General features: G+C 48.3%; 7 protein-coding genes across 7 annotated transcripts; 4 read left to right on the plus strand and 3 right to left on the minus strand.

The window, feature by feature from the left end:
* Window positions 1-1,055: 1,055 nt before the first annotated feature.
* FIESC28_03990 (uncharacterized protein) lies at window positions 1,056-2,803 on the plus strand (the record flags this gene model as incomplete). The annotated part of the gene is made up of 3 exons (XM_031158139.1): window positions 1,056-1,384; window positions 1,437-2,033; window positions 2,083-2,803. 3 exons carry the CDS (start codon window positions 1,056-1,058, stop codon window positions 2,801-2,803), a joined length of 1,647 nt encoding a protein of 548 aa, XP_031017839.1.
* A 324-nt stretch (window positions 2,804-3,127) lies between these two features.
* FIESC28_03991 (uncharacterized protein) lies at window positions 3,128-4,530 on the minus strand (the record flags this gene model as incomplete). Its single annotated transcript, XM_031158140.1, has 2 exons — window positions 3,128-3,139; window positions 3,301-4,530. 2 exons carry the CDS (start codon window positions 4,528-4,530, stop codon window positions 3,128-3,130), a joined length of 1,242 nt encoding a protein of 413 aa, XP_031017840.1.
* Window positions 4,531-5,202: 672 nt separating this feature from the next.
* Window positions 5,203-5,610, plus strand: FIESC28_03992 (uncharacterized protein; the record flags this gene model as incomplete). Its single annotated transcript, XM_031158141.1, has 1 exon — window positions 5,203-5,610. One exon carries the CDS (start codon window positions 5,203-5,205, stop codon window positions 5,608-5,610), a length of 408 nt encoding a protein of 135 aa, XP_031017841.1.
* Window positions 5,611-6,469: 859 nt separating this feature from the next.
* FIESC28_03993 (uncharacterized protein) lies at window positions 6,470-10,191 on the minus strand (the record flags this gene model as incomplete). Its single annotated transcript, XM_031158142.1, has 3 exons — window positions 6,470-6,653; window positions 6,703-8,639; window positions 8,689-10,191. 3 exons carry the CDS (start codon window positions 10,189-10,191, stop codon window positions 6,470-6,472), a joined length of 3,624 nt encoding a protein of 1,207 aa, XP_031017842.1.
* A 2,710-nt stretch (window positions 10,192-12,901) lies between these two features.
* Window positions 12,902-14,510, plus strand: FIESC28_03994 (uncharacterized protein; the record flags this gene model as incomplete). The annotated part of the gene is made up of 3 exons (XM_031158143.1): window positions 12,902-13,994; window positions 14,044-14,307; window positions 14,359-14,510. 3 exons carry the CDS (start codon window positions 12,902-12,904, stop codon window positions 14,508-14,510), a joined length of 1,509 nt encoding a protein of 502 aa, XP_031017843.1.
* Window positions 14,511-15,980: 1,470 nt separating this feature from the next.
* Window positions 15,981-18,100, minus strand: FIESC28_03995 (uncharacterized protein; the record flags this gene model as incomplete). Its single annotated transcript, XM_031158144.1, has 4 exons — window positions 15,981-16,176; window positions 16,292-16,879; window positions 16,927-17,374; window positions 17,452-18,100. 4 exons carry the CDS (start codon window positions 18,098-18,100, stop codon window positions 15,981-15,983), a joined length of 1,881 nt encoding a protein of 626 aa, XP_031017844.1.
* Window positions 18,101-21,546: 3,446 nt separating this feature from the next.
* On the plus strand, window positions 21,547-22,542 carry FIESC28_03996 (uncharacterized protein; the record flags this gene model as incomplete). The annotated part of the gene is made up of 1 exon (XM_031158145.1): window positions 21,547-22,542. The coding sequence occupies one exon, from the start codon at window positions 21,547-21,549 to the stop codon at window positions 22,540-22,542; it is 996 nt and encodes a 331-aa protein (XP_031017845.1).
* Between the last annotated feature and the right edge of the window lie 1,325 nt (window positions 22,543-23,867).

The raw sequence follows: 23,867 nt of genomic DNA on the forward strand, positions 1-23,867 counted from the left end.
GCTTGGGAGACCTTTGGTTGATGAACGGCGTTTGGGGACATGTCATCATTAGGGCCTTTGAAGCGAGGAATGTTTTTAATGACTGGGACTGGACTTTGGGGTACGGAAGGCAAAAGAAAAGAAGAAACAAAAAGTATTTTAATGATTCTACATGCATGCCAGGGCTCACATGGTGGTTCACTCTCACTCGTCCTGGCATCACATCACGCACGGTTGAGGACATGATTAGGATGGAGGGTTATGATGAATGATGAGTGATTTTGGAAGTTTAAAAAAGGTCAGGTAGTTAGGGCATCGGATGGAGTATGCGTTGCTGTCTCTCGATTTGAGAGATGCGTAGTAAGATGATTAGCATCTTTGAGAATGGCTTGATACCCCAGATTACCTGTGCCCAACTCCATGATGATGCAACGCTTGACTACGCTTTAATGCTTTAACGGTCTAGTTCTATCGGGTTAGAAGCCTCTTTTGGTAGGTTGAACTAGCTGGACCGAGAAGTTGGAAAGTCGTTTGTTCTTTCATGTGATGGTGATGGTCTTGGCTGAAGAATAGCAGTCAATCAGCTATCCGAGGGCGGGGAACCCCTGTAAAATTGACCCATTCTGGACACTCTATTCGTCAATAGGGCATGACTTTAATTAACTGGGACAATCTCAGCAGGGTCTTGTTATCCATGCGTTCCTGTAGTGGGCTAAGCCTAAGCCCAAGCCCAGAAGCCGAGGTCTTGAATCTCCACTTTACGTCGTCTTGCTCATTTCCAGGTTCTTGGTGATTTCACCCTCCTGTTCCCATCTCTCCCTCCGTCATTGATAACAGATGTGAGTGCATCGATCTGGACTCTCAGCTATTTCGCTGCACAACTCGAGTCTAGATCTTTCGATTGTTATTGTCTTTCAGACGTACTTGATGGCTATTGCTCGAATGCGCCGCTGGAGCTCAGCTCGTGGAACCGCGCACACGCCATCGCGAAGCAACCGATAAACTACACGATCCTTAACCGAACTGACGATAATAATAACAACCACCACATCCGCTCCTTACCAACAACAAATATCATGGATTACTCCGTGTCTTCTAGCGATGCCTCGAGCTCGCGATCTTCCAGATCATCCGCTGCTACGAACGATCCTGTTCTTCGAAACACGCTGCGTTACACCATATCAGCTCACGAATATGCTGCTCTTCATAAATACGTTATCTCGCGCTCGCGCGTGCTTCGAAAATCAACGCCTACACCGAATCGCGTGGAGAAAGCCCTGAAGCCTCCGAAGGGAGGCGATGATTATAATGCTAGGACGATTCGCCATGCGCTGCGGGTGTTTGTGATGACGTTTTTGGGTATGAAGGGATGGGACGCTGTCGCGAAGAGAATGGGCAAGGAGGAGTGAGTAGCTCACCGATGAAGTCTGATATACACCGCTAATACGTCTTGACAGAGCCAACACAAGTGGGAAAAAGAAGCCCTTCTACAAGTCTCCAGCCCTGAGATTATCTATCTCTCTATCTACCATTCTTCTCCTTTACAGAATCCTTTTCCGCTTCTTTACTCGACTGCGCGTGCATCTGCTCGACCCCCAAGTCGAGCCATTCCGCTCGCGCAACCCTCGAACTGCAGCGATGCTGACATCGCCTTCTGCGCCCGCCATCGGTGCCTCATTCGCCGGTCTTGCTCTAGGTATTTACCCAGCCCAGAAGATGCGAGTGACCATCGCCATTTACACCATCTTCCGTGCTTTGGAGTTTGGCTGGAACTTCTGTGAGGCTGATGGTCTTATCTGGGGCAAGAAGAATGGTCTCAAGAGGGAGAGACCTTGGTGGTTTGGAAGCTGGATGCTGCAGCCTTTTGCTTTTGGACAGCTTCTTCACGCGGCTGTCTTTGACCGGGACTGTTTCCCTAAGATTGGAGACTTGTTCTTCAACAGCTCATCGGCTTATCTGCACCCACGACCTCAGGATTGGCCGCAAGGTCTTAAGTGGCCTCAGACTTCTGAGATTGTTGATAGCTTGGCTCAAATGGCACGCCTCAACTGGCCGTGAGTACACAATTCTGTGAAGAAAGACTTATTACTGATTTATTTATAGTGCCTACGTCTCACCGACTTTGTTCCCTGGAAAGGAGGTTCTTCCTCCCAGCATCAGTGTTATTGGACCTTTGACATCTCGAGCTCACCCACTCATCACATCGCTTTCATGCGCAACTCTGCACCCTGGCGACCCATCGTGCGCCCGAACTTATCTGACTTTCTGGCTTCAATCATTCCCACCATTTGCTCGATTCTTCGTCGCGGTCTTCTCAGCTCTCACCGTCATTCCCAAGTTCTCCAGCCTCTACCACAGCCCCTTGGCGACTCTGCAGCAGATCGTCACCAAGGCTCTCCGCATGTCCACTTTCGCAACCGGTGCCCTCTCCACAGCCTGGGCTTCGCTCTGCTTCTTCCAGCAATGGCTACCCCGCCACGTTCTAGCAACCCAGCGCGTCTTCCTCGGCGGTTTCTTCGCTGGTCTCTGGGCCTTTATCGAGCGAAAGAACGGTCGCGGAATGTTCCTGTACAGCGCCCGCACTAGCGTCGACAGCCTCTGGAAGGTTGGTGTCAAGCGACGCTGGTGGAAGAGCATGAAGGGTGGAGACGTCTGGGTCTTTATGCTGGCTCTTATGGTCACTGGTGTTGTCTACGAGAAGGATGCGCAGGCAATCCGCGAGACGAACTGGCGAAAGGGTGTTAGCTGGCTTCAGGGTCAGGGCTTCAAGGATTGGGGTGCTGAAGAGGATGAGGAGGATGAGGATAGGGATAAGCAGGAGTAAGCGATGTGTGATGTTTGATGAAAGTATGGTGTTGGGCGCATTTGATGTTGCTTTTTCTAGCATGGGATTTGGAAAGGCATCGCTTGAGAGCTTGATGTCCTGGGTTTATAGTTGCATATCACATTTAATGGTAGTATTTATTTTATCCAAAACTCTTTCTTTTTATTCTTCAATCTGATTGTCTGCCAGCAGACTGCCTATATGAAATACCAACTTTTACATGGGAAACATAACCTACAATCCATCCAAAGAGAATTCTGCTCTATACTTACCTACATCCAACTGTGAATTCCAGGGACGTCAGGGTGTCAGAAGAATTGTTCTCTAAGGCTTAGGCTACAGAAATAAAGTAGCCTAATTGCTAGACTAAGCTTGCATAAGATGACTAAATTATTTCGTTTCTTATACTGTCGCCGGCTAATTCTTCTGACGCCCACCTGAGGGAGTCAACCGCGCCGTAACTGCTTCTCTACAAGTTCTTCTCTTCAACGACTTACCACCATATGCTGCAGAACCGAAAGCAGGATGAATACGTAGATGCTGGAGACAGCAAAGAAGAGCAGCGACATGATAATGAAGAAAACATCGTCCCAAGCACTACACCCACCGTCAAGATGTTCGTCCATAGTATGTGCGCGGAGTAGCATACTAGTCTCGCTCTCGTCAACCCACGGCGATCGAGGAGTCGACGGATCCTCAGTGCCAAAGGTTCCATAACGACTTGCTGGAAGAGTCGCATCGGTGATGTATCCATAACCACCACCAGCACTACGCGTCAGAAATGGGCGAGGAGAGTATGCTACGTATCCGACGGTATTGACACCATCATCCGTAGTAGGAACCTCCGGCGTCGCGACAAGTGGGTGTGGCATCCGTTGTCGTACATGTTGGATCTCAAGACCATCATCGCTAGAATCGTCAGAGAAATGGCCAACAGCGCCCTGCTCAGGCACAGGGCTCCAATCTTGAGTCACTATAGTCCAACCATGAACTGGGGAGATATCAGGGGAAGGAGCGTACTCATAGTTAGGCGAAAAGGGGTTCGACGATGGGCCAAATTCTTCCTGGGCTGATACAAATGGCTCATCAAGTGAGAAGTTGTCAGGAGACATGGAATTGAGCTCCTCCAAAGATGGCTCTAAGGACGGCGAAACTGGGGAGTCAAGAGAATTGTCCTCGTACTCATCTGAGAAGGGGTTAGACCAAAGGCTGACGCCGCCAGCGGACATGGGATCTTCTGAGCTTGGCTGTGCGATAACAGACCAACCCTCGCTCTCTGTACTAGCGGAGGCAAGGACAAACTCATACTCACCGAGAGCGTCAGTGTGCGCAGTATCATTCTCATCCAGGGGCGATACGCAGAAGGTTGGTTCGGGAGATCCAAGCACACTTAAAGGAGACACAAGGATGTACCCTTGCTCAGAAGGCTGAGCTTCACTATCCAACTGTCTATCGACATCGAGCGACCTACGCTCGATGGGCGAAGACAAAGGACTCACGTCGCCGCACTCGGCGAGCAACTGCACCCAGAAGGTATGGCTAGACAGCTGAGAGTTTACCACAGGCAACTTAGCCTTTGCCTCGGTGTCCACATCGGCCAAGTCGAGAGGAGAGGGCCTATGACTGCGCTTACATTGCGAGAAAGATGAGGGGTTGTCGATGAAGGTTGGTCGACGAAGGGGAAGAGGCTCATGGTAATGCTGACGACCGCTAGGAAAGAAAACCATGATTGCGATATGGGTTGATTTTAGCAGAAAAGTGAAAAAGGTTAAAGAAGGAGAGGAGCTTTACAAACCTTGATGATCAGATCAAAATGAGTTGTGGTGTTATTTTAGCCTGTGTGTAAGTAACCGGTACAAAGCTCAGGCTCGAAGATGGGTGGAAGTGTGAGGGTGAAGAAACTTTAGAAGTTGATGAAGAAAGAAAAGAGATATTGACATTCACATTTCCAAGTTATATAGTAATTCTAGACAGTGTCTAGTGGGAGTGTCTTTGAACAATGGTTGAGAACAAAGAATACGTTGAAGATATTCGCACGAACATGTGGCCCGTGTTCTTCGAAGAACTTCTTTATGTTCACTCCTTGATATTGAGTTCTCCTTTGTCGACTCATTGTTCAGTTAATAAGACTTAAAACGCTTCTTCACAAACCTATTGGTATTCCATTGGAAAAGAGCACACAACCAGAGGACGAGAGATTTGTTCAAAGAAAGTTTTGAACAGGCTAAATATTCACGTCTAGGACAGACATTTCCCTCTCCAGAACGTTTCCCAAGCATATTCGTATTTCTTGCTATAAGAACCTGTTGCTATACACCCGCTTGCCATACACAAGTTGCTTGCTCTACAGCCTTGGATTTCTCACCATCTATTCATTATCTCTACACATATCTGACACAATGGAATCTTCTACACAGCCCTTCCGTGTGCCAAAATTCTCAGAGAACCTTGATCTCCCACAAGAAGTCATCGATCATCCTCTCTCAAGATCTTTAGAGGACGTTCTTCAGGAACATGATGCACATGTTGCATCTTCCACAAACAGCATAACCACTTTATGTTCTCTACTAAAGACTTATAAATCTAAACGCAAGACAAATACATCTTCTACAAACCAGGGCGGTGTCTTTGACCTCAAGACAGCAGCCGTCGAACGTCAGGCTAAAAAGGGTCGACTGCTTATCTATCGTCAACGACTTGCAAGGCGATATGCCAGATTGCAAACCGCGCTTTGCTCTAAGCTCAGGGGGAAAGTACCCAAAGCCTCTGATCTCAAGGTCCCTGAACTCAAGACCTCTGAGAAGTAAGATCTTCTCCATAGAAGAAGATCGTTGAGAGTATCTTTGAGGGTCAAAGACAAAACCTCAACATATTGGACACATACGATCAACGGTCGATAGCAAAGACGAAATCCATGTTGTACGGGTAAGCACGCTGAGACCTCCTGGACTAGCCAAGCCAGCAAACGCAGTTCAGACCGGCGGCTACAGACCTACACTACTGCCGTTTACTAGTCAAGGTTATTGCAAAAGGGAAGAGGTACATACCAATATACGAACACTCGCTTCCAGAGCCCGTATGGGCTACAAATTAGGTTGCCCTCTGCTTAGCAAGCCCCTGGCATAGACCCCGAAGGGTCACCGGACACCGAAATCAACTTCTGATAATCTGGCCGAGAACAAAATGAAGAACAGAAACTATTTCGGTTCCGCGAAGCCTCCTTCTGAAGAAAGAAGCGACTCTCGCACTTCACAGCGACATATTGCGTTCCAAGAGAAGGACTATCAAGCATCTACTTCGACACACGACATCCACCCAGGCTAGCCTCGGAAAGCCCCCAGAGGGCATAGTTCAAATACCGTCTACAAAGATTAAAGAGTTGGTCAAGAAGAGGTCTTAAAGAAGAGAAGGAGCAAAAAGGAAGGGCAAGGAAGAAGCCATATGCATAGGCATGCAAGTTTAGGATGGCGGAGTCAACATTGGGGTTTTATACATGTGTGGAAGACTATCGCAACCACATCTCTTTATCATTTACTACAAGCAAGCGAATAAGTGTTGGATGATTTGTACTCTTGAATATAGCATTAACAAGACAAAACATGAATTAATTAAACCGATAACTCACAACGCCTCCCAATACCTATCCATCCATTCATAACATCATTATCATAAATCAAATACATCCCTCAATTTCTTATCCCAGTTACTCTCATCTCCCAATTTTCTCAAAACATCAGATAACCCATCACAATGTCCGTCAACTTCCATGTCATTCATTTGCGCCGTGTCCCAAGAAGCGATAAAATATAAATTCACTGCGTCAATCATGAATGCGTTCCAAAAGAAGCCACTGTGAGATGTTAGTTAAGTTACTAAGAGGGAGGGGAAATGTTGCTTACCAGTCTGGCCAGTCGTAGCGAGCGACAGGTTCAAATGTCTTGAAATGTGATGGTCCGCCTGAGAAGCTTGCGGCCATGGATACGTCCCAGACGAATGCTTGTCTGAATGATGCGTCGGCGGCGGCTGGGCCTTCGTCGTCGAGCTTTTGGATCACTTTGTTCCAAGGGACGTGCTCATATTGCTTTCCTTCATCTCTTTCAGCTAGCATGCGCTGAAGAAACTCCATAACTGTCTCGTTGCGAATAACTTCTGTCATGTTAAGTACCCATTGGACGGTAGGACCGTCAATGCTCATCGGTGGAGGAAGAAGTTTGTTCATCCATTTCGGTACAAACGGCCATGAGCGACCGCTTTCCCAGACGTTGAGGAGCGCGTGGGAAGAACCAGTTTGAAGAACGTTGAAAAGAATGATAGCGCTCTTGGTGAATAGTGAAGGATGGATATAATGTTCATTCTGCAGCTTTGTGAGACCCGACAATGCCAGAACGCGACCAGATCGTGGGTACTGGAACTCATTTGCGCGACACTCCCACTCGCCGTTCCAGACTTGACTGCGAATTTGACGTCGTTCTCTGGCATATGATGACCCTTCATCATTACAAATCATCATACCAGGTGCCTTCTGTGGAGGCCATAGTGCGCGACCGTAGCGAGAGATACCTCGAAGCTTTCGAACATGGAAAGCAACACTGTTCTGCGCAGGCTCACTGTCCTCATATTGAGTAAACAGATCGGAAAAGAGCCGGTAGGGTGTCAGTGCAGGGATGTTTGTGTTTATGTCTTGGATCCAGTGATCGAGATCGTGGTACCAGTTCGTGATTGACAGCGCATCAATAACAGAGTGATTAAAAGTAAAGCAAAGAAAACCCTGCCCGCCAAACGTCCTCACCAACTCCGCCTGAAACATAAACGGCGACGAATGACTATGTCCAGAGCCATCCTTCAAGATCTCCCATGCATCTTCCTCAGTTTCGACCTCAACCTCGTGAACAAGCTGGGCGAGGAGAGCAGGACTGGAAGCCAGCACAGCGTGAAACGGTATACGGTTCGAGTCAGGGAACACAACGGTCCTGAGCATCGGCCTCGAGGCCAGCGCCTTTTCGAGGGCGCGCAGAATCTGATGCTGAGCAACGTTGCAGATGCGAAAGACCATGCGGTTGTGGTAGGACTGCGGACGGGATCCAATCGCCGTCCGATGCAGCGAGTGTCGGATGGGTAGGACGTCTTCGATGTCCGAGGCGGAGAGGCCAGCGCGTACCACGGCGCGTCTGGCGTGGTAGAACGTGTCTTTGTCCTTGTCCTTGAAATCCCTGGGGAGAGTCGTGATTTCTTGAGTATAGCTTGGAGCGGCTTGAATGAGTTGTTTGGTTTGCTGGAAGTTGGACTTTGGGATCTCGGGAGCGATGACAAGGCGTGCTTGTTGGAACTTTCGAGAGACGAGGAGCTGCGCCTGTTTCTCGATGGTATCGTTCTCGAGAAAGTCTTGTAGATAGAGTCTTTGACCGCAGACACGTAGTACCTGATCGCAGTAGCGTAGCAGAGTAATGCTGTCAGCGAGATACTTGAAGCTCTCTGTTATCGCGGGTCGAGTTCCAGTAAGTTGTTCGCAAATGCCGAGTAACTTCTGTACAAACGGCGGCGGTGCAGCGCCTTTGGTGATAGCTGCCTTGGCGACCACCATCTTGGACGGAGATTTTGGTTGTCGATGTTCCAGAATTAACTTCTTGAGATGCTCCTTCTTCACTTTTCCAAGCGATGTCAAAGGAAACGCCTTGAGACCAAGTTCTTCGAGTGTGTATACGCCATCCAAAGCGTAACGTTGATCTGCACTTCTAGCCTTTTCGATAACTTGCGATTTTGTAGCATCGTCTGGTAGAACAACAACGGCGACAGGGACTTGGCCAGCCAAATCATCTGGTACGCCAACAACTTGAACCTGGCGATATATTAGCGAGACCCCTGCCATAATGGATATGATGGCTTACCTGTAGTCCTTGGAGCTGCTGAAGCTCCTGTTCAATCTTGATGGGATAAATATTCTGACCACCCCGGATGATGAGATCTTTATACCGACCAAGAATATACACAATTCCCTTGTCATCAATTCTGGCTTGGTCGCCTGTCACTAACCAATTGCCTGTTTCGTCAGTGTACATGGCCCCATCAGGATCCCTGTTGTAATATTTTGATATGACAGATGTGCCGCCAATATGTAATTCGCCGATCTCCGATCGGGGTAGTATTTCACGCGTTTCGGGCCGGCAGATCCTCACTGCAGCCCCTGGCAAAACCTTGCCAACTCCCGGATGCCAGCTGTCGACCAAATCAGGGTCGGTTCTCTTCCAGGTGATGATGGGAGCGCCTTCGCTCATGCCGAATACTTGGATTGCCATTTGCGCGCCGAGACCGTCGCAACAGAGTCGGATGTCTTCTGGGCCGATTGATGTGCCTCCGATGGTGACGATGCGAAGATCGAGTTGATCTACGCTGGGGAAGTTGGGATGCGCCATCAGGGCTTTGACGAGGGTGGGAGTGGCGGACATTATGTGGCATCGCTCTTGCACGAGGGCTTCGAGCGTGGCTCCCACGTTGAAGGTTCTGGAGGGAAGGACGGCTGAGCCGCTCCAACGCCATGCGCGGAGAGCGTTGTTGATCGCGAACATGTGCGAGACGGGTGTGTGGATAAGCCATCTCAACTTTCCCATGGTGTTGACTTCTGGGTCAAAGTCACAGCACTGGGATATGACGTTTTTGTTTGTATGCCAACATCCTTTGGGCTGGCCTGTTGTTCCGCTGGTGAAGATGATCAATGCTGCGTCGTCTTCTTCGCTGGTATGTGCTTCCACCCCGTTTGTGATCTTGGGCGTCGACTCTAACAACTCGTCTCCAGGACTGAGTACCTCGGATAGCTCCAACCAACCTTCGAACTTCTCCCCTGTACACACTATACGGATGGTCGACTCCAGGAACTGGGCGTCGGGGAGATCAAGCGCCTTCGCACCCTCATCGTCTTGTGCCACCACCACATGTGGCTTAATAGACAATATCGTCGCCTTAGCATCTCTCGCAACCGTTGCATCGACAGGCACAAATGTCATCCGCATTTTGGCCGCCACCCAGAAGAACAACGCCCACTCGGCACAGTTACCAAGCACAACGGCCAGCCGCATTCCAGGACGACAACCCAGACGGTCCAAGGTCTCGGCTACTCGCTCTGCTTTGTCCTTGAGTTCAGTATAGGTCCATGCGAGGTACGACCTATCGTTGCCGTTGAGGCTAGGCGAAAGATCACTGTTAGACAAGTGACCGCGTGGCTGCCACAGCGAGACAATGGCGTCGCCATCCGGCTTCAACGCCACGGCGTTTTCGAATACGTCCCATAGCGTCAGGTGTAAGTCAAGGACAGGCTCGCCAAAGACTTGAGATATAGAGGGTTCATGCTCATTTATGGAGGAGGCGTCGTCGGTAGGTGGGACAGTCGACACCATCATGTGGCCAAGAACAATGCAACACTGAGAATGGAATGAGAAGGAAGAGAGGGAACAAGAAAAGAGAAGAGAAAAAAGAGGCTGAATCAAAGGAAAGGATATTGGAAACACGCATGTAAGTGGCACAGAAACCGACAAAGATTTACAGCCAGATAGAAAGAGTCCATGACCGAGGGGGTAAGAGAAGAGGCTTGATGGGGTGGTGCAGGGTTAAATACGATGCGACAGTCGATCATTAAAACGGGCAGGGGGATAGGCTATTCAGCTGACTACCTAGGTACCTATCCATAGAAAGATAGAAGGGCAGGAATGAGAGAAGCACAGCAGCTGAAGCACTAAAAGATAGAGCCTATCTCGTTGTAGTTTAGTAGGGTACACTGCTAGTCATTAGGTACAGTACAAGTACACTAACACTACATCTGCAGCGATCCCCAATTAGTTATTGACCAGAATCCATGTCAGATCAATCAATGCAACCAGATTTGATTGTCACATCTTGGAAGGATCCGACAGCTTGGGCCGCCCGAGCCCGGCTGACACTGTACACGTCGGAGAGGGAGTTGATGAGTTACACTGATCCTAGGGTCTATCCTATTAGAAAGTCAGACTGTCAGCCACTCGCCCTGGCAGCCAACGAAGGAGCCGCATGTATTTTCGTCTGCAACACAGCACAGCCTATTCCGGGGTATCACTATATTAAGTGACTTACTCAGGTTAGAGACAAGAAGAGAGAGACAGACAGAAAAGACAAGAACGAACGCAGGATCTTGTAAAGCACGGGGCGTGTATGTGTACGTGCACTTGCACTTCTGTACTAACGCCATAACACAACCAACATTACTTTTTACCTGAGACACCGGTTCCTAATGCAGAAACTCAATTACTCGGGGATCGACCTAGCCGTGCGATAGCGTGAGGCGGTAGAATGGGACTAGGTACGGATGAACTGTTTTGTCTATTCTTCTTGGCGTTTTGTTTCCAAACAGATGTCATCAAAGGTCCGAATATGACCACTCACAACATGTAGATGCATAGAGGTAAGAGTAGCAAGGATTGATACTAGGTACCATCTATCATCTATGGTTGATGTATCCTATCATACCGTGTCATGATACCTGGTATAGATATCGGTGTAGATATTCATGGATCTGTAGATATTCATCACTCTGTATAGTACTTCTTTTACCAATAATATTGTAGCCTCACATTTACCCGCCAACAAACCCTTGAAAAAGAAACGTCAGTGCTCTGCTCCCCCATGCTCCATTGCGGGCCGTCAAACGCCTCGTCAACCAGGAAAAAGCACTTTAAGAAGGCTGAAAATACTACAACGGTCAGCTAACCTAAGCTTACTTAGGTAGTCAATATAATTTACTCTGTTCCCCACCATCTCCTCTTCTGAAACAAATAAGTGAATTGGTCAGATATGCAAGACATCCCCACGGACCAGAGTTATTAGAACAGACCATTAAAACAAGGCTTGTTCTTATATGCTAACGGCACATTTGCCTTTTATAGATTTGTATAGCCTTTGTATATCCGGTTGAACCGTCAGTCAATGTCTGTTGGTCTTATGGGTGTATGCTAGTCAGTCCTCCTTCCAGCACATTAACGAGTATTGACTTATGCAAATTGAGATAGGTCATGTACAAGGTTGTCAATGACGACAACCTTGTACCAAGCCCTGCATAGATTAGTAGATCAATATACTGATCCCATGTCTCGTCCTGTACTGGCTCCAATGTCTTGTCTTGTATTGTCTTGAGGTGAATTACGCTGTCTCGGTCTGTGCCGCATCTGAAATCATCTTGCGTACGTTGCGTATTCATGCCGGACCTCATGCTCATGCCGGACCTCATGCTCATGCCGGAACCGCAGCTGTCACTTCCCGCGGTACTCTCTATAAACCCATGTCTGACTACTAGTACCTATCCCATACCCCTGGCATGGCCAGATTAGAAGCCGTCATCACCCATTCGTGTCACAACATCCTGCTCTTTTTTGACGTGGCGGATCGAATATATGTCTTCTCAGGCCAAGCAATTACGAGTACAGCCGGTATGCAGGCCCTTGTCCATAGAGTAGGGAAGTACAGAACTGCGTATTCGATCGACGCCTGCCCCTATCCCCTTTGTTCATAGCTCATAAAGATAGATTTCTCTACAAATGATCCCATAATTCCCTGCTTTTTCAGTCGCACAGCAGGAGTGTATTGGTAGTGACAGGACCTGCTTTGAAGGGTTGTGTTGTGGGGGCAGGATATACTAGGGATCCCTATTCTAAGCAGACCGAGCCCTTCCCCATGGACAACCCTTCTTCATTGGGTTTCTGGAAATAAAATATATGCATACACCAAAAATGGGAAACTTCCTATCAGCCCTCTTTTTCTATTTTCCCATTGTTGGTTATGCGAGTGTTGGATGCATCTCGGGCGTCACGATACTTCGTTCCCATGATGCTGGACATGGACATGGACATGACCTTGACAGGGACAAGGACAAAGGGGGGCGTATGTTGGGCTCAATTATCTTTGTGGTCCAGATCTGGGACATTTGATTCAGGCATTCGGGGATAATAATTCGACTGTATGTTTTTCCTTCTTTGCTTTTTTTTCTCATCGAGGTACTTTATCCTGCCTAATCCCACACAGTCAGTGGCTTTGGCTCTTTCCCATTTTCTTCAAGCAAGCCTCCTTCCTTCCTCAGACATCATGTTCAGCCTACTTTTTCTTCAGTTCCTCCAGCAGCACTTTATTGCCACTGCCTGCCTCCTCTTTCTTCCGATCCCTCTCCGTGCACTTGAGACATACTTCCGAAGATGGAGACTCGCACAAGCTCAAGGCTGTCAAGATGCTGCGAGCAAAGTCCCCGTGAAAGATCCCATCGTTGGCTTCGACTTCCTATACAAGGTTATCTTCGGTGAAGCTCCGGAATGGTATCTGGATAGCACGTGGCAGGCCTTCAAGCAAATGGGAACTACATACATAGAAAGAAGATGGTCATGGCAGTGTGTCTACACATGCGACCCTCAGAATCTCAAGCAGATCCTCGCTGCAGCTTGTGAAGACTTTGATCTTCCAGAGTTTCGAACTTCAGTCATTGGCAATGTCTTTGGACAAGGCATCTTTGTCTTATCCGGACATACATGGAAGCACGCCCGGCAGATACTGAGACAGAGTTTCAGGAAAGACAATCCCGCCCCGTTCCTAGAGACTCTGGAGCGGAACTTTCAAGCATTCTCAAAACATGTTCCAACAGATGGCTCTGAAGTCGATCTCCAGCCTCTGTTCCTAGCTCTCACTATGGATGTCTCCACGGAGTTTCTCATGGGACACTCGACCAACATGCTCAGTGAGACAGCAGATCATACCAGAGAGCAGCGATTTGTTGATGATTACATGATCTGCTCTGAGGAGATCATTCAACAGATGCAGCTTGGTCCTCTGCACCGTCTCAAGTTCAGCTTTACAGCAAAGAGGGCTAAGAAGAGGGTGTACGAATACCTCGATACCTTCATCGAAGAGTCCCTAAACAGTCCCAAGGACGGTTCGGAAGGCACTTTCCTCACAGACATGATGGCCATAGTGGACGACAGGAAAGGCCTGAGTGATCACATTCTTCACATTCTCCTAGCAAGCCGCGATACAACATCAAGTCTCCTAAGCAACCTCTTTTTCTTTCTAGCAAAGAACCCAAGAATATACGCCAGACTCAGAGACGAAGTCACCAAAGCGGCAGGCCAAGAACCCCCTACAGCAAACCAACTAAAAGAAATGACATATTTAAAATGGTGTGTCAACGAATGTAAGCCAAACTTCCAATCAGCCCTATAACCGTTATTCTGACAAAACAGCCCTGAGGCTGCATCCTGTCATTCCCACAAACGCCCGCGTCGCAGTCAGGGACACCACCATCCCCCGTGGTGGCGGCGCCGACGGACAATCGCCACTCTTCATTTCCAAAGGAACAGCCATGTTCTACAACGTGTACGCCATGCATCGCAACAAAGACGTTTTTGGTCCTGAGCCTGAAGAGTTTGTGCCGGAGAGGTGGCAGGATCTGAGACCTGGCTGGGGCTATCTTCCCTTCAACGGCGGAGCTCGAGCTTGTATCGGACGTAAGCTGCCCCTTCACTGACATAGTATTGAAAGCTGACAAGTGGCTATAGAACAATATGCTCTACTGGAAACGCACTACGTTGTGGCTAGGATGGTGCAGACTTACTCGCAGCTTGAGTCGCGTGATGATCAGGAGTGGATAGAACTGTATGCCTTGGCACTATGTTCCAAAAACGGCACCCGAGTGGCTGCTAGGATATGAGGAGTATATGGTTCTGGAGTTTATGCAATGATTACTGTATTTCTGTTGGTCGATATACCTGGACTAGGGGATTATCTGGAGGAGTATCTAATGCTGGTTCACTAGGTAATGGGTTTACGGGTCTACACGAGAGATGATATAATGGCAAAGTAGATATTTAGTTCTTACATGGTATGATTTTATGATTACCTTGTTAGCGTCTATTTTTGCTTCCTGTTTTATAATATGACCTTAACTCATCTGGCCACTGATGTTTAATAACTAATATCTTACTTACATCCGTTCGGACTCGAATAAGCCTTTGGACCATACATCTAAGATTGTATGGATAAATTGACTTACAAACATTTGTCAGTGTAAGCATGTACTCGCCATACCTCCGCCATGTTCATCATGTGCTATCTGAGAGGCAACATCCAATACCAACCTCGTTCCTGACACAACCACACTCCAACTTGTAATTCGCTATAAATTACAACCCACCATCAAATAGAATATCCTCAATGACTTACACAAACCCCCAATTTCATGCCTTAGCAAAAATAGCAGTCTATGCGCTGTCAACTCATCCCATATAACTCGGACCAACAAAACTCCACTATATTAAGCATATACACTATGCGAATCAAGGGTCTATCCGTGCTCACCGTATTTGCATGATGCCATCTATTGGATATACTTTATGCCCAGCATGTCTCATCCCATGTCATCCCATCAAATGTATACGTAAGTTCAATTAACCATAGGAACCGGAACATCATCCGATGTCACCTCCTTGAAAGACACGCCTCTGTCTAACATGCCACCGTCCGAAACTATGTACCAGACGTGTCCGCAGTAAATCCAGCTCGTCCAGTACATGCAGCTCACCCAATTTGTTTCAGCTCTTCTCTCCGGGGCGCATGTTCTCCGAAGCCGTCAGTCAGGGGCAGCGCGTGACACTTGTGCAACATACTCGGTCGACGAGGTTGATATTTGGTGTACAACCTCAAGGCTGACCGTGGTTGTTTCCATGTTTCTCAGCCCCTCTCTCCCCTGGGCTTCCGAAAATAGTCGGCTGGGTTTTGAGGCTCGTGTCGTGTTGAGGTCAGCCTTGCTATGGCTGAGTAGAGGAATATTATTGTTCGCTGGGGGTCTTGATCGATTGTTGAGATAAAGAGCGGAAGAACAGGTTGCCTGACAGCTCGAGAGCTAGTAGGTTCCAAGCAGGAATGAGGGATCCTGCTCTTGCGTCAGGTTGAGGTCGGCGGATGGCAGTTCCAATCCCACGGGAGCCATGCCTGGGTAAGACACCATTGCCACGGCCAAAGGTCATATCTCACGTTCGACAGATTTCACGGCACGTTGGTCAAAGTAGTCTCAAGTTTTGTGCTACTACTTGCTCCTCATTCCGTAGTAACTTCGAATTTCCCTCGATTTATCAGACCAAATTGAAAGTACCTAATCTGAAAATCATGGTTCCGTAAATCATTAACTGTACTCAGATTGACTGAACTTTGTACCCACGTAGTCCCATGCCCCCAAGACATTTTCCAAGCTGCCGTTGTTGGCTGCCTGACAAATGTCAAAACCAAACGCCAGAGGGAAGATGGCAACAGATGTGCCATAGGTGTGCCGTGACTCCGGCTCCTGCCCTGAAGATGACGGCCCAATCCCAGCACCGTATCTAAACGATCAAAAAGTCCATATGCAGATCTCTCAGAGTCTGTACCCAACTCGTCATCGGCATCCCTTCAGCTTGAACACTCCAAAGCATTTGCAAAGCGTCTCTCGCCGCATACAAGAAACCCCAAGGACTCTCAATCATAAGCTTCTTGATCTGAACCGTAACCCAATCCTTCATCTCCGGCGTTCTGGCGCACGCTCCAAAGACAAAGGTCACCCACGTTGTCGCCTTCAAATTGATGTCGTCGTCGGGGATCATACACAACACTTGATGCAACTCCGCGAATATTGCGTCCGCCAGTTCCTCGCCGACCCAAGCCCCCACAGTTGGTATCGCGTGTAGAATGTAGAGACAGATGGCCAGTCGATGAGAGGTCGCTACTCGAAAACGACTTAATACTGGATCCTGGTCGGATAATGTGATCGTGCTGAAATTGATATCTTGTGCCCATGGAAGAACGTCAAAATTTCGAGCTCGGTCTAATAATGCTGCTCCGGCAGCGGTAACCATATCGGCCGAAACGACATCATCGTTTTTCGTATTAGATAGTCGCGCTGCGATAAGCATGATTTCGAGGAGTTCGGGTGGGCAGCAATAATAGCTATTTGATGTTTTGCCAAGTATTTTTAATGCTTCACATGAGTCGAAATATGAATGGGAATCTGATGCCGTGGGTCTGAATGTTGACTCCAGTATATAGTATCTGATACAGGTTAGCACACAGTTAGCAGCGGGGTCTTCTCAACTCACATAAAGCAGTCAGATACAATGTAGTCTCTTAAGCTCTCATCTATATCTGACACTGGTCCCAGCAGCTTCATGATCTTTCCAGCGCCATCAAAATGGGTCTTCCAGTTGTGTTTTCCCGACTCTATCAGCTCTACATTGATCAGGAACAAGATCGCTGCCAGAACAATGTCACCTCCAATAGACTCGATGCTCTGCAAAGCGGAGGGTAACATCCGTAAGACCTGGTGCTTGGCCTCGAGGGCGTCCATCAGCAGATTTCTCGGACCTAGCCCCCTCTCCAGCGACTCCGAAGACAACCATGGCCTCGAGCGGTTGTACATGTGCGTCGCTGAAGCAGCAATGATGACCTGACGTAGCAGAGGTTGGGCCTGAGTAAATTTGAGTAGGTTTCGAAACGGGTTGTCGGGAACATCGTAGGCTACAAAATCTCGACTGAGCCGCGCATCAACTGGAAGCAGTCAGTACATGTCTCTCTCATTCCCTTTGTTACTTTCTCGGGGCCAATGAAGACCAAGGGCTGCGTACAATAAGCGAGATACTGTCTGTGGTTGCTCGTAATGTCTTGGTACAAGGGATCGACGAGCACCCACGGGGTCGAGGTTTCCGATGCCAGGGGACAGTTATTGTTGGTGGTACAGACGAGTTGCGTATCACCACTCGCTAGGGGGGTTGCATCATCATCACCACCATTATTTTGATCATCGATGTAGTTGTCATTGAATATGTCCACTTCAGAGCCAGATTCAGACTCAGCTTCTGAAGTCTCTGTAACCTCGTCGACTTGAGAGAGAGCGGGCGCTATAAATGCAGGTGATGATGATGGAACAGACGGTGAAGCAATGGAGGAAGCAGAGGAGGAGGAGGCTGGAGAGTTAGAAGAAAGTGAAGAAACGGAAGATAGCGAAGCTCTCGAACGAGCTGTGGTAGGGCGAGCTGGTGTGTACAAGGCAGCGCTCGACTGCTGTCCGGCCAATCTGCCTCTTGAAGCAACGGCACCCGTCCACTGGAAGATTTGAGAGTAGCCAAGACAATCCACACCTTTTGCTTCGCACTTTGCGCAGTGGGGAAGCAAACGGTCACAGCGAAGCCTTCGGCGTCGACAGTTATGGCATGGCTTGTCGGCAACTGGACCAGAAGGTACTTTTTTCCCCTTCTTCCTACCACCTGGAGCCATGGGGATACCCCGTAGCAAAATACCAGGAAGGTTGCAGTGCAATAAATGCAGCGATTGATTGAATTGGATAGCAGTAAGACAAGGGTTTCAGCTTCAGCGTATAAGCGTAAAGTAGAGTACCACTTATGGGATGCGGCGTAGAAGGGACCACTATTACAGGATCAACTGGTGTTCGTCAATCGAACGATGAGTGCAGCTTTAATTCCGTAGTGATAGAGGCTCTTTTTGCCAAGTGCAGTTCAGGATCTGAGTTTCCAACATCAATTGTTGGTGCTTGTTTCGCCTTGTAATCGCCTGGCCGGAGCCGGGCGGGGATACCATGTCCGGAACAGACTAGCCGTATAAGGCAGCTAAATTGCAACTTTTTGGCCATCGCCTCCTCTTCTGACATTGCCGGCTGCCGGTAGTTTTGTCTGATCTCGAATGATAGATGATAAGTCCATCAAAGCAGCTGATAGCCAGTCTAGAACCTTCAGCAGGAGACTGGAAGTTGCCATTCTTGACGGGTTTCTCCGAATTAGATGACCATCTTCGGAAATAATCAATATACTTGAAAGATCAGGATACAAATAGCATTTATTCCCGAGATCTCCGTACCAGTAATCAGATCCGAAAAGTTTCAGGATGTTCGCTCCGATTGTCGAGTAAGGTGACATTGTTTAAGGCGTGGTTGACCTAGCTGAGCTGGATCTGAGAACCGATAGATTCCAACGGTCAGCTCGGATTAAACCTTATTACGGAGTCAGGCTCTTTTCTCGTATATTCCATTCATTCCTAACTCACAAGTACCCTCCAACTCAATAACACCTACCTCCAAGTCTCTAGACTTTAGTTGATGTCGGAGTCTTCCCAGCGAATAGATCTGAGATCAAACCGCCGTTGCCCGTTGTCCCGAAATACCTCATCGCCGTCTCCGTCAAGGTAATAAGACTAGCGGCGAGGGTGTAGGGTAACCAATGCTCGTGCAGCCCTTTCGTTGCTGGATACTTCTGTCGATAATCTCCTAAGCCCTTGTAACGATGCAATTTTTGTCGCCCAATATGGGCGTTCTTGTCCTGGCGGGACGCTGTACTGAATCGTCGGATGAGATGGCCTGAGGGCGACAAGTTTCATGAGCGTCGTCAAATATAGTCTAGAACAGCTTCAGGAATTATGAAGTTCCGCCACGGGCACATATTGGGAGACACTCGAAGTAATGAGAAAGCGAAAACAGACACATGGTACGATTTCTGAATATTCAAAGCCAGCTGTCAGTTGCTTAGGCAATTTGTTCTGTTCTCGTGTTCAGACCAACTTGTTGCCACCACGATGATAGAAATGAAGGTATGGAATGCGCTTCAGAACGTCGCGACCGACCTCTCGGATGATATTCCATCGACTCTCAAAGTCCCCTACAGCAAGGCTAATCTCCTTGGCTAAGCTACATGGCTAGTAAGGCGCCAGGAAGCATATAGGCGTGGTGCTTCGACATGATCGCAGCTTTGCATCGTCGGGCGGGATCGTAGCCGGGGCTTCAAGGAATGGCTCGCAGAGCTACGGACCGGTCACTTGCGATCGGAGGGAGACTGACAGAGATGGTGTTTTTCGTTTTCGTTGATGTCGGATCTGGTTTGTGTAGTCGGCGGCGTTGACAAATGCGATAGGGGTTTTCTGATGACACTCGTCAAGTGAAGAAGTCTTGAAGAATTTGGGTGAAGTAGAGGCAGCGAGAAAAGCCCAACGGCCAAAGGAATGGTGGCAGGAGTGGCTCCTTCCAAGATACAAATGGGTGCACCTGCCTGCCGGTTGGCGCCGATGCGCATTCAAGAGCCCACATGCCTCCTCGAAAAAACCAGCAAAGGAAATTACTGCCAAAGCCCCCAAACTCCAGTATCAATAAGCTCGCCTCTCTTGGACTTTAATTCTTCCACTCTTCTCCAATCGAAGCGGGAAGTGTCATATTATGGAAGCTACTCGGAGTGAACGAGCTGCCCACAAATGAACAACAACAGCACTGAGCCACGGTATTTTTGGCAACTTATCCAAATCCTTCAATTACTGGTATCATAAATCCATGTAAATTCATTTCCATCCACCGAAACAAGAGGAGAAGTTTGTCGCTAACTCATAACAACCTCGGTTTAGACCCTCCTGAATCCAGCACGACCACCAAGACCAACTATGTCTCATGATACTTTGGCTATCTCTTATCCCGCCTCTATATATGAACCTTTGGACCACAAGCTCATGGGCTCTAATCGCAAAGCGACTACTTGTGTTGGCATGAAGAGGATACGTGTATAGACAAGTGGCAATGTATTGTGTCCACTGTCCACTGTCGATGTCGGACGTGACTCAATAGAACATCTCTGTTGATGTAGCTGGGATAAAAGCTGTCATCTCGATTATGTCCACAGAGAGTCTTGCTGAGCGAATTGACTGGATACAGTCATTTTAAACATGGGATAAGATGCTTAGTTCATCAGTGCCTCTATCTGTGAGAACCGACCGATGTTTACTACCATGATGGAACTCAGAAATATTGGCCCAGCTTAGGGACTTAAATATTCCATACAACCTGCAGTCAAGGCTTATGAGTAAAATGATTGCGAGGAAGGACCAATTTCAGCTTATTTCGAGCGCGACCAAGCAGGACGCTGCGATCTTTCCCCAGATCTCAACGGCAGAGCCCCACCAGCCACAAACTTCCCAACGACATGTGTGGCGGTACACAGTCACTGAGACGGCGTCGTCCAGACCTCACCGCGATACATCCTAGATTGTTCGTTACCGCCAAAATGTTTCGTTCTCTGAGGGTTTGAGGTTGAACATAGTATTGCTTCGCCTTTGAAGCGCGAGTTCGTCAGCCCAGCAGAGTACAGCGACATTCAAGAACAGACCACATCAGCTATGCAACGATTAGGTTACAAACTGCCACTTGTCTTGGTCCAAGTCATTATGATTAGAGAAGAAGGCCGGGTTCCTATAGCTCTAATATATCAGGTCACCCAATTCCAAGCTCGATCTATCCCTGAGATCACTCCACGATGCCTAAAGTTACGGCCTCTAAGTGGGCCTGTTATACTAAATTCGATGCAGTTATTTGTGTTTCCTTATGCTCCCTTAGGTAAGTTAGTGTAGGTCTTTAGATAACTCATCTAATGTGGAGGCCGCTATGTGGTACTCTCGTGTGAGATTCTCCTCCTGCTGCCGCGTTGACACGCAGAGAGCTTCGCTGACCCTTGAGAAAGGCAACGCAACAGCTTTTGAAGTATGCAGAGTCCACTTGGGCGAAGGCAGAAGAGCAGCAGAAGTATAAGTACAGCAAATACCATATACTAAGGATCCACATCCAGGCGACAGTGAATCACTCACTCATCTCCAATCTACAGGTATAAATACAGCCCTTTGATCCATTTCTTTTCTCCTTTCTTTCTCTTTCTTCTTTCATCAACATCACCGCAACAATGTCGACAGAAGCCGACACCAACAACGCGGGCGAGCAGGCCTCTCCTGTGCCCAAGACACCCAAGAAGAAACCAGTCATCGCCAAAGATGACAATGAAGCTATTGCCGACCGCCTTCAGCGTGCTATTGATTGCATTCCAGATGGCGCCAAGATAAAGACACAGCTGTACAACAATGTCGTCGCGCATATCAGGAAGGCCAACCTGCGCCGCGCATGGGTTGACACCAGTCTGAGCAAGATGTTCATGGGCTGGTCCGAATTTGCCGAACCGAACGAGCGCCCCAAGCTAGACTACATGATCGCAGCTATAGCGGTCTACGACATGTTTGGAGTGGAACACCAGAAGTTCGCCCTTGAGGTAACAAAGCGCGGCCTCCGAGAGTGGGTGAACAAGAAACTCGAAGTTCCAGCTCCAGCAGCGACGTCTTCCAAGCCTACTGCACCCGAAGTCCCTAAAATCAAGACGGAGCCAGGCTCCCAGAGCGCCGAATTAAACAAGATCCGCCAGTCAATTGAAGGCGGGAATGGATCTACTCTTCCTACTGGATCCAAGCGCCCTGCTCCTAGCGAATCTTTAGAGCCCGCGAACAAACGCGCAGACTTCGGTACCAACCAGACGCTTGGAACCCCTAAACCGACCGTTCCCATGCCTAAACTTCCTCAGCAGCCTATCATCTACCGAGAAGCAGGAGTGCAAACCGACCAGTCGCTCGCTTTAGGAGAAGCTCGTGAGGCTATGGAAAAAGCAACTGCAAGAATGGAACGACAGACTCAAGTACTGGAAGGACACAACGCTATGTTCAATGAGCTTGCAGGACGCACCACCATCACTTCAACCAGGCCTAGCGTCAATCACGCTCACCAGGCGCTTCAGTTTCAGGGGGAGGCTCAAGAGATCTTTCCTGTTCAGTACATCAATCGTCAGCAAGGCCCCTCCTCCTTCTATGGACGAGGTCAGGATCCCGGCGCAAGTGGTGGGTTCTTCAGATTCTGATAATTGGAGAGATATTGGAAGGGAGTGGATTGATTCAATGGGATGGCAGCATACACAGGTTGAAATATTTTTGCTTCGGGGTTAATAATTCTGGGGTTTGCTGGCGTATGGAATAATTTGAGATCATGGGATGGAAGGTATGTATCATTTGGAGGTGATTATTAAGGAAAGTGCATACATGGCGTTTTACTATTCGACTACTAGAAAGTAATATATTATTGCTATATCCCAAATTGAAGGAATTTGCTTTACTTGTGGACTTCTCGAGAAACTGGTGACAATAACATTTCAGTCTACCAGTCTACTTAACTAATATCTGACAATAGCCTCATGTCGGTCATCCGGATGTTGAATCCACCACTGACATCCCAATTAGACTCCACGTGTAAGATCAGACTAATAAAGATAGAGCGAATGACATGTGAAACGCCCGTCGACAAACCTTCATGATCAAAAAGTCAGAAAATGCCTCTTTAGCCGCTGCTGCCTTTACCGGAGGTCTCTACCGAAGGTATGCTCCGATTCAGGCGCAACGCAATTTCCACAAGTGTCTTATAAAATGCTCGACGATGACAGGTGAGAGATATCGAATATCAAAAAGTTTACCCCATACTGTTTCATAATAGCCTCTGTCCGGGGTGGGAGGGATCCATGCACGGGTGGCGCAACACGCGGGGGTGTAGCGTAGCGTAGCGTCTCGTCTGGGGGGCCCTAGATGCAGATGCAGTTGCAGGACCCTCCCAATGCAACAGCTTGCAGAGAGAGAGTGTGTGAAAGAGGAAAACGTTTCTATCACACCCGATTCGTTGCTGAGAGCTGTACCGACAGGAATGCGTCATCCCGCTCGCCGCTAAAGATGTTAACCTGAGGTTTGTTCTTACAAGAGTCGACTGTTCAACTGTCGATGTGAGTCGAGACTGCGGAAGACGGATGCATCCATGTCAACCCTGGGGCGAATAAGATATTGGATCACAAGAAAATCTGGGGTTGGTGTAGTCAGATCGGCAATTCTTGTTCCTCTAGCTACAAAACACAAAGTCCTACGAGATGGACAGCCGGCAGTGTGCTGTGTCTTACCCCGCAAATGAAGCTTACAGAGGCTGATCATCTTTGAATCTGGGGACGATCTTGTCAATTGTAAACGCCCGACTGACGATGTGCCGCGAGGCGCAGCTCTGCAGTCATCGTCATTGTCTCAACAAATTCACAGGTTGTGGTTGTAAGACAGCTATGATACAGGATATACAGATGAACATCTCTCGGATGCAATGGTGTCTTCCGCGTGGGTCGATAAAATATGCATATGTGCGGCTTCGGATGCATGC

Source organism: Fusarium coffeatum (assembly GCF_003316985.1).
Source record: "Fusarium coffeatum strain FIESC_28 chromosome Unknown BRIP53273_contig_82, whole genome shotgun sequence".
Classification (NCBI taxonomy): domain Eukaryota; kingdom Fungi; phylum Ascomycota; class Sordariomycetes; order Hypocreales; family Nectriaceae; genus Fusarium; species Fusarium coffeatum.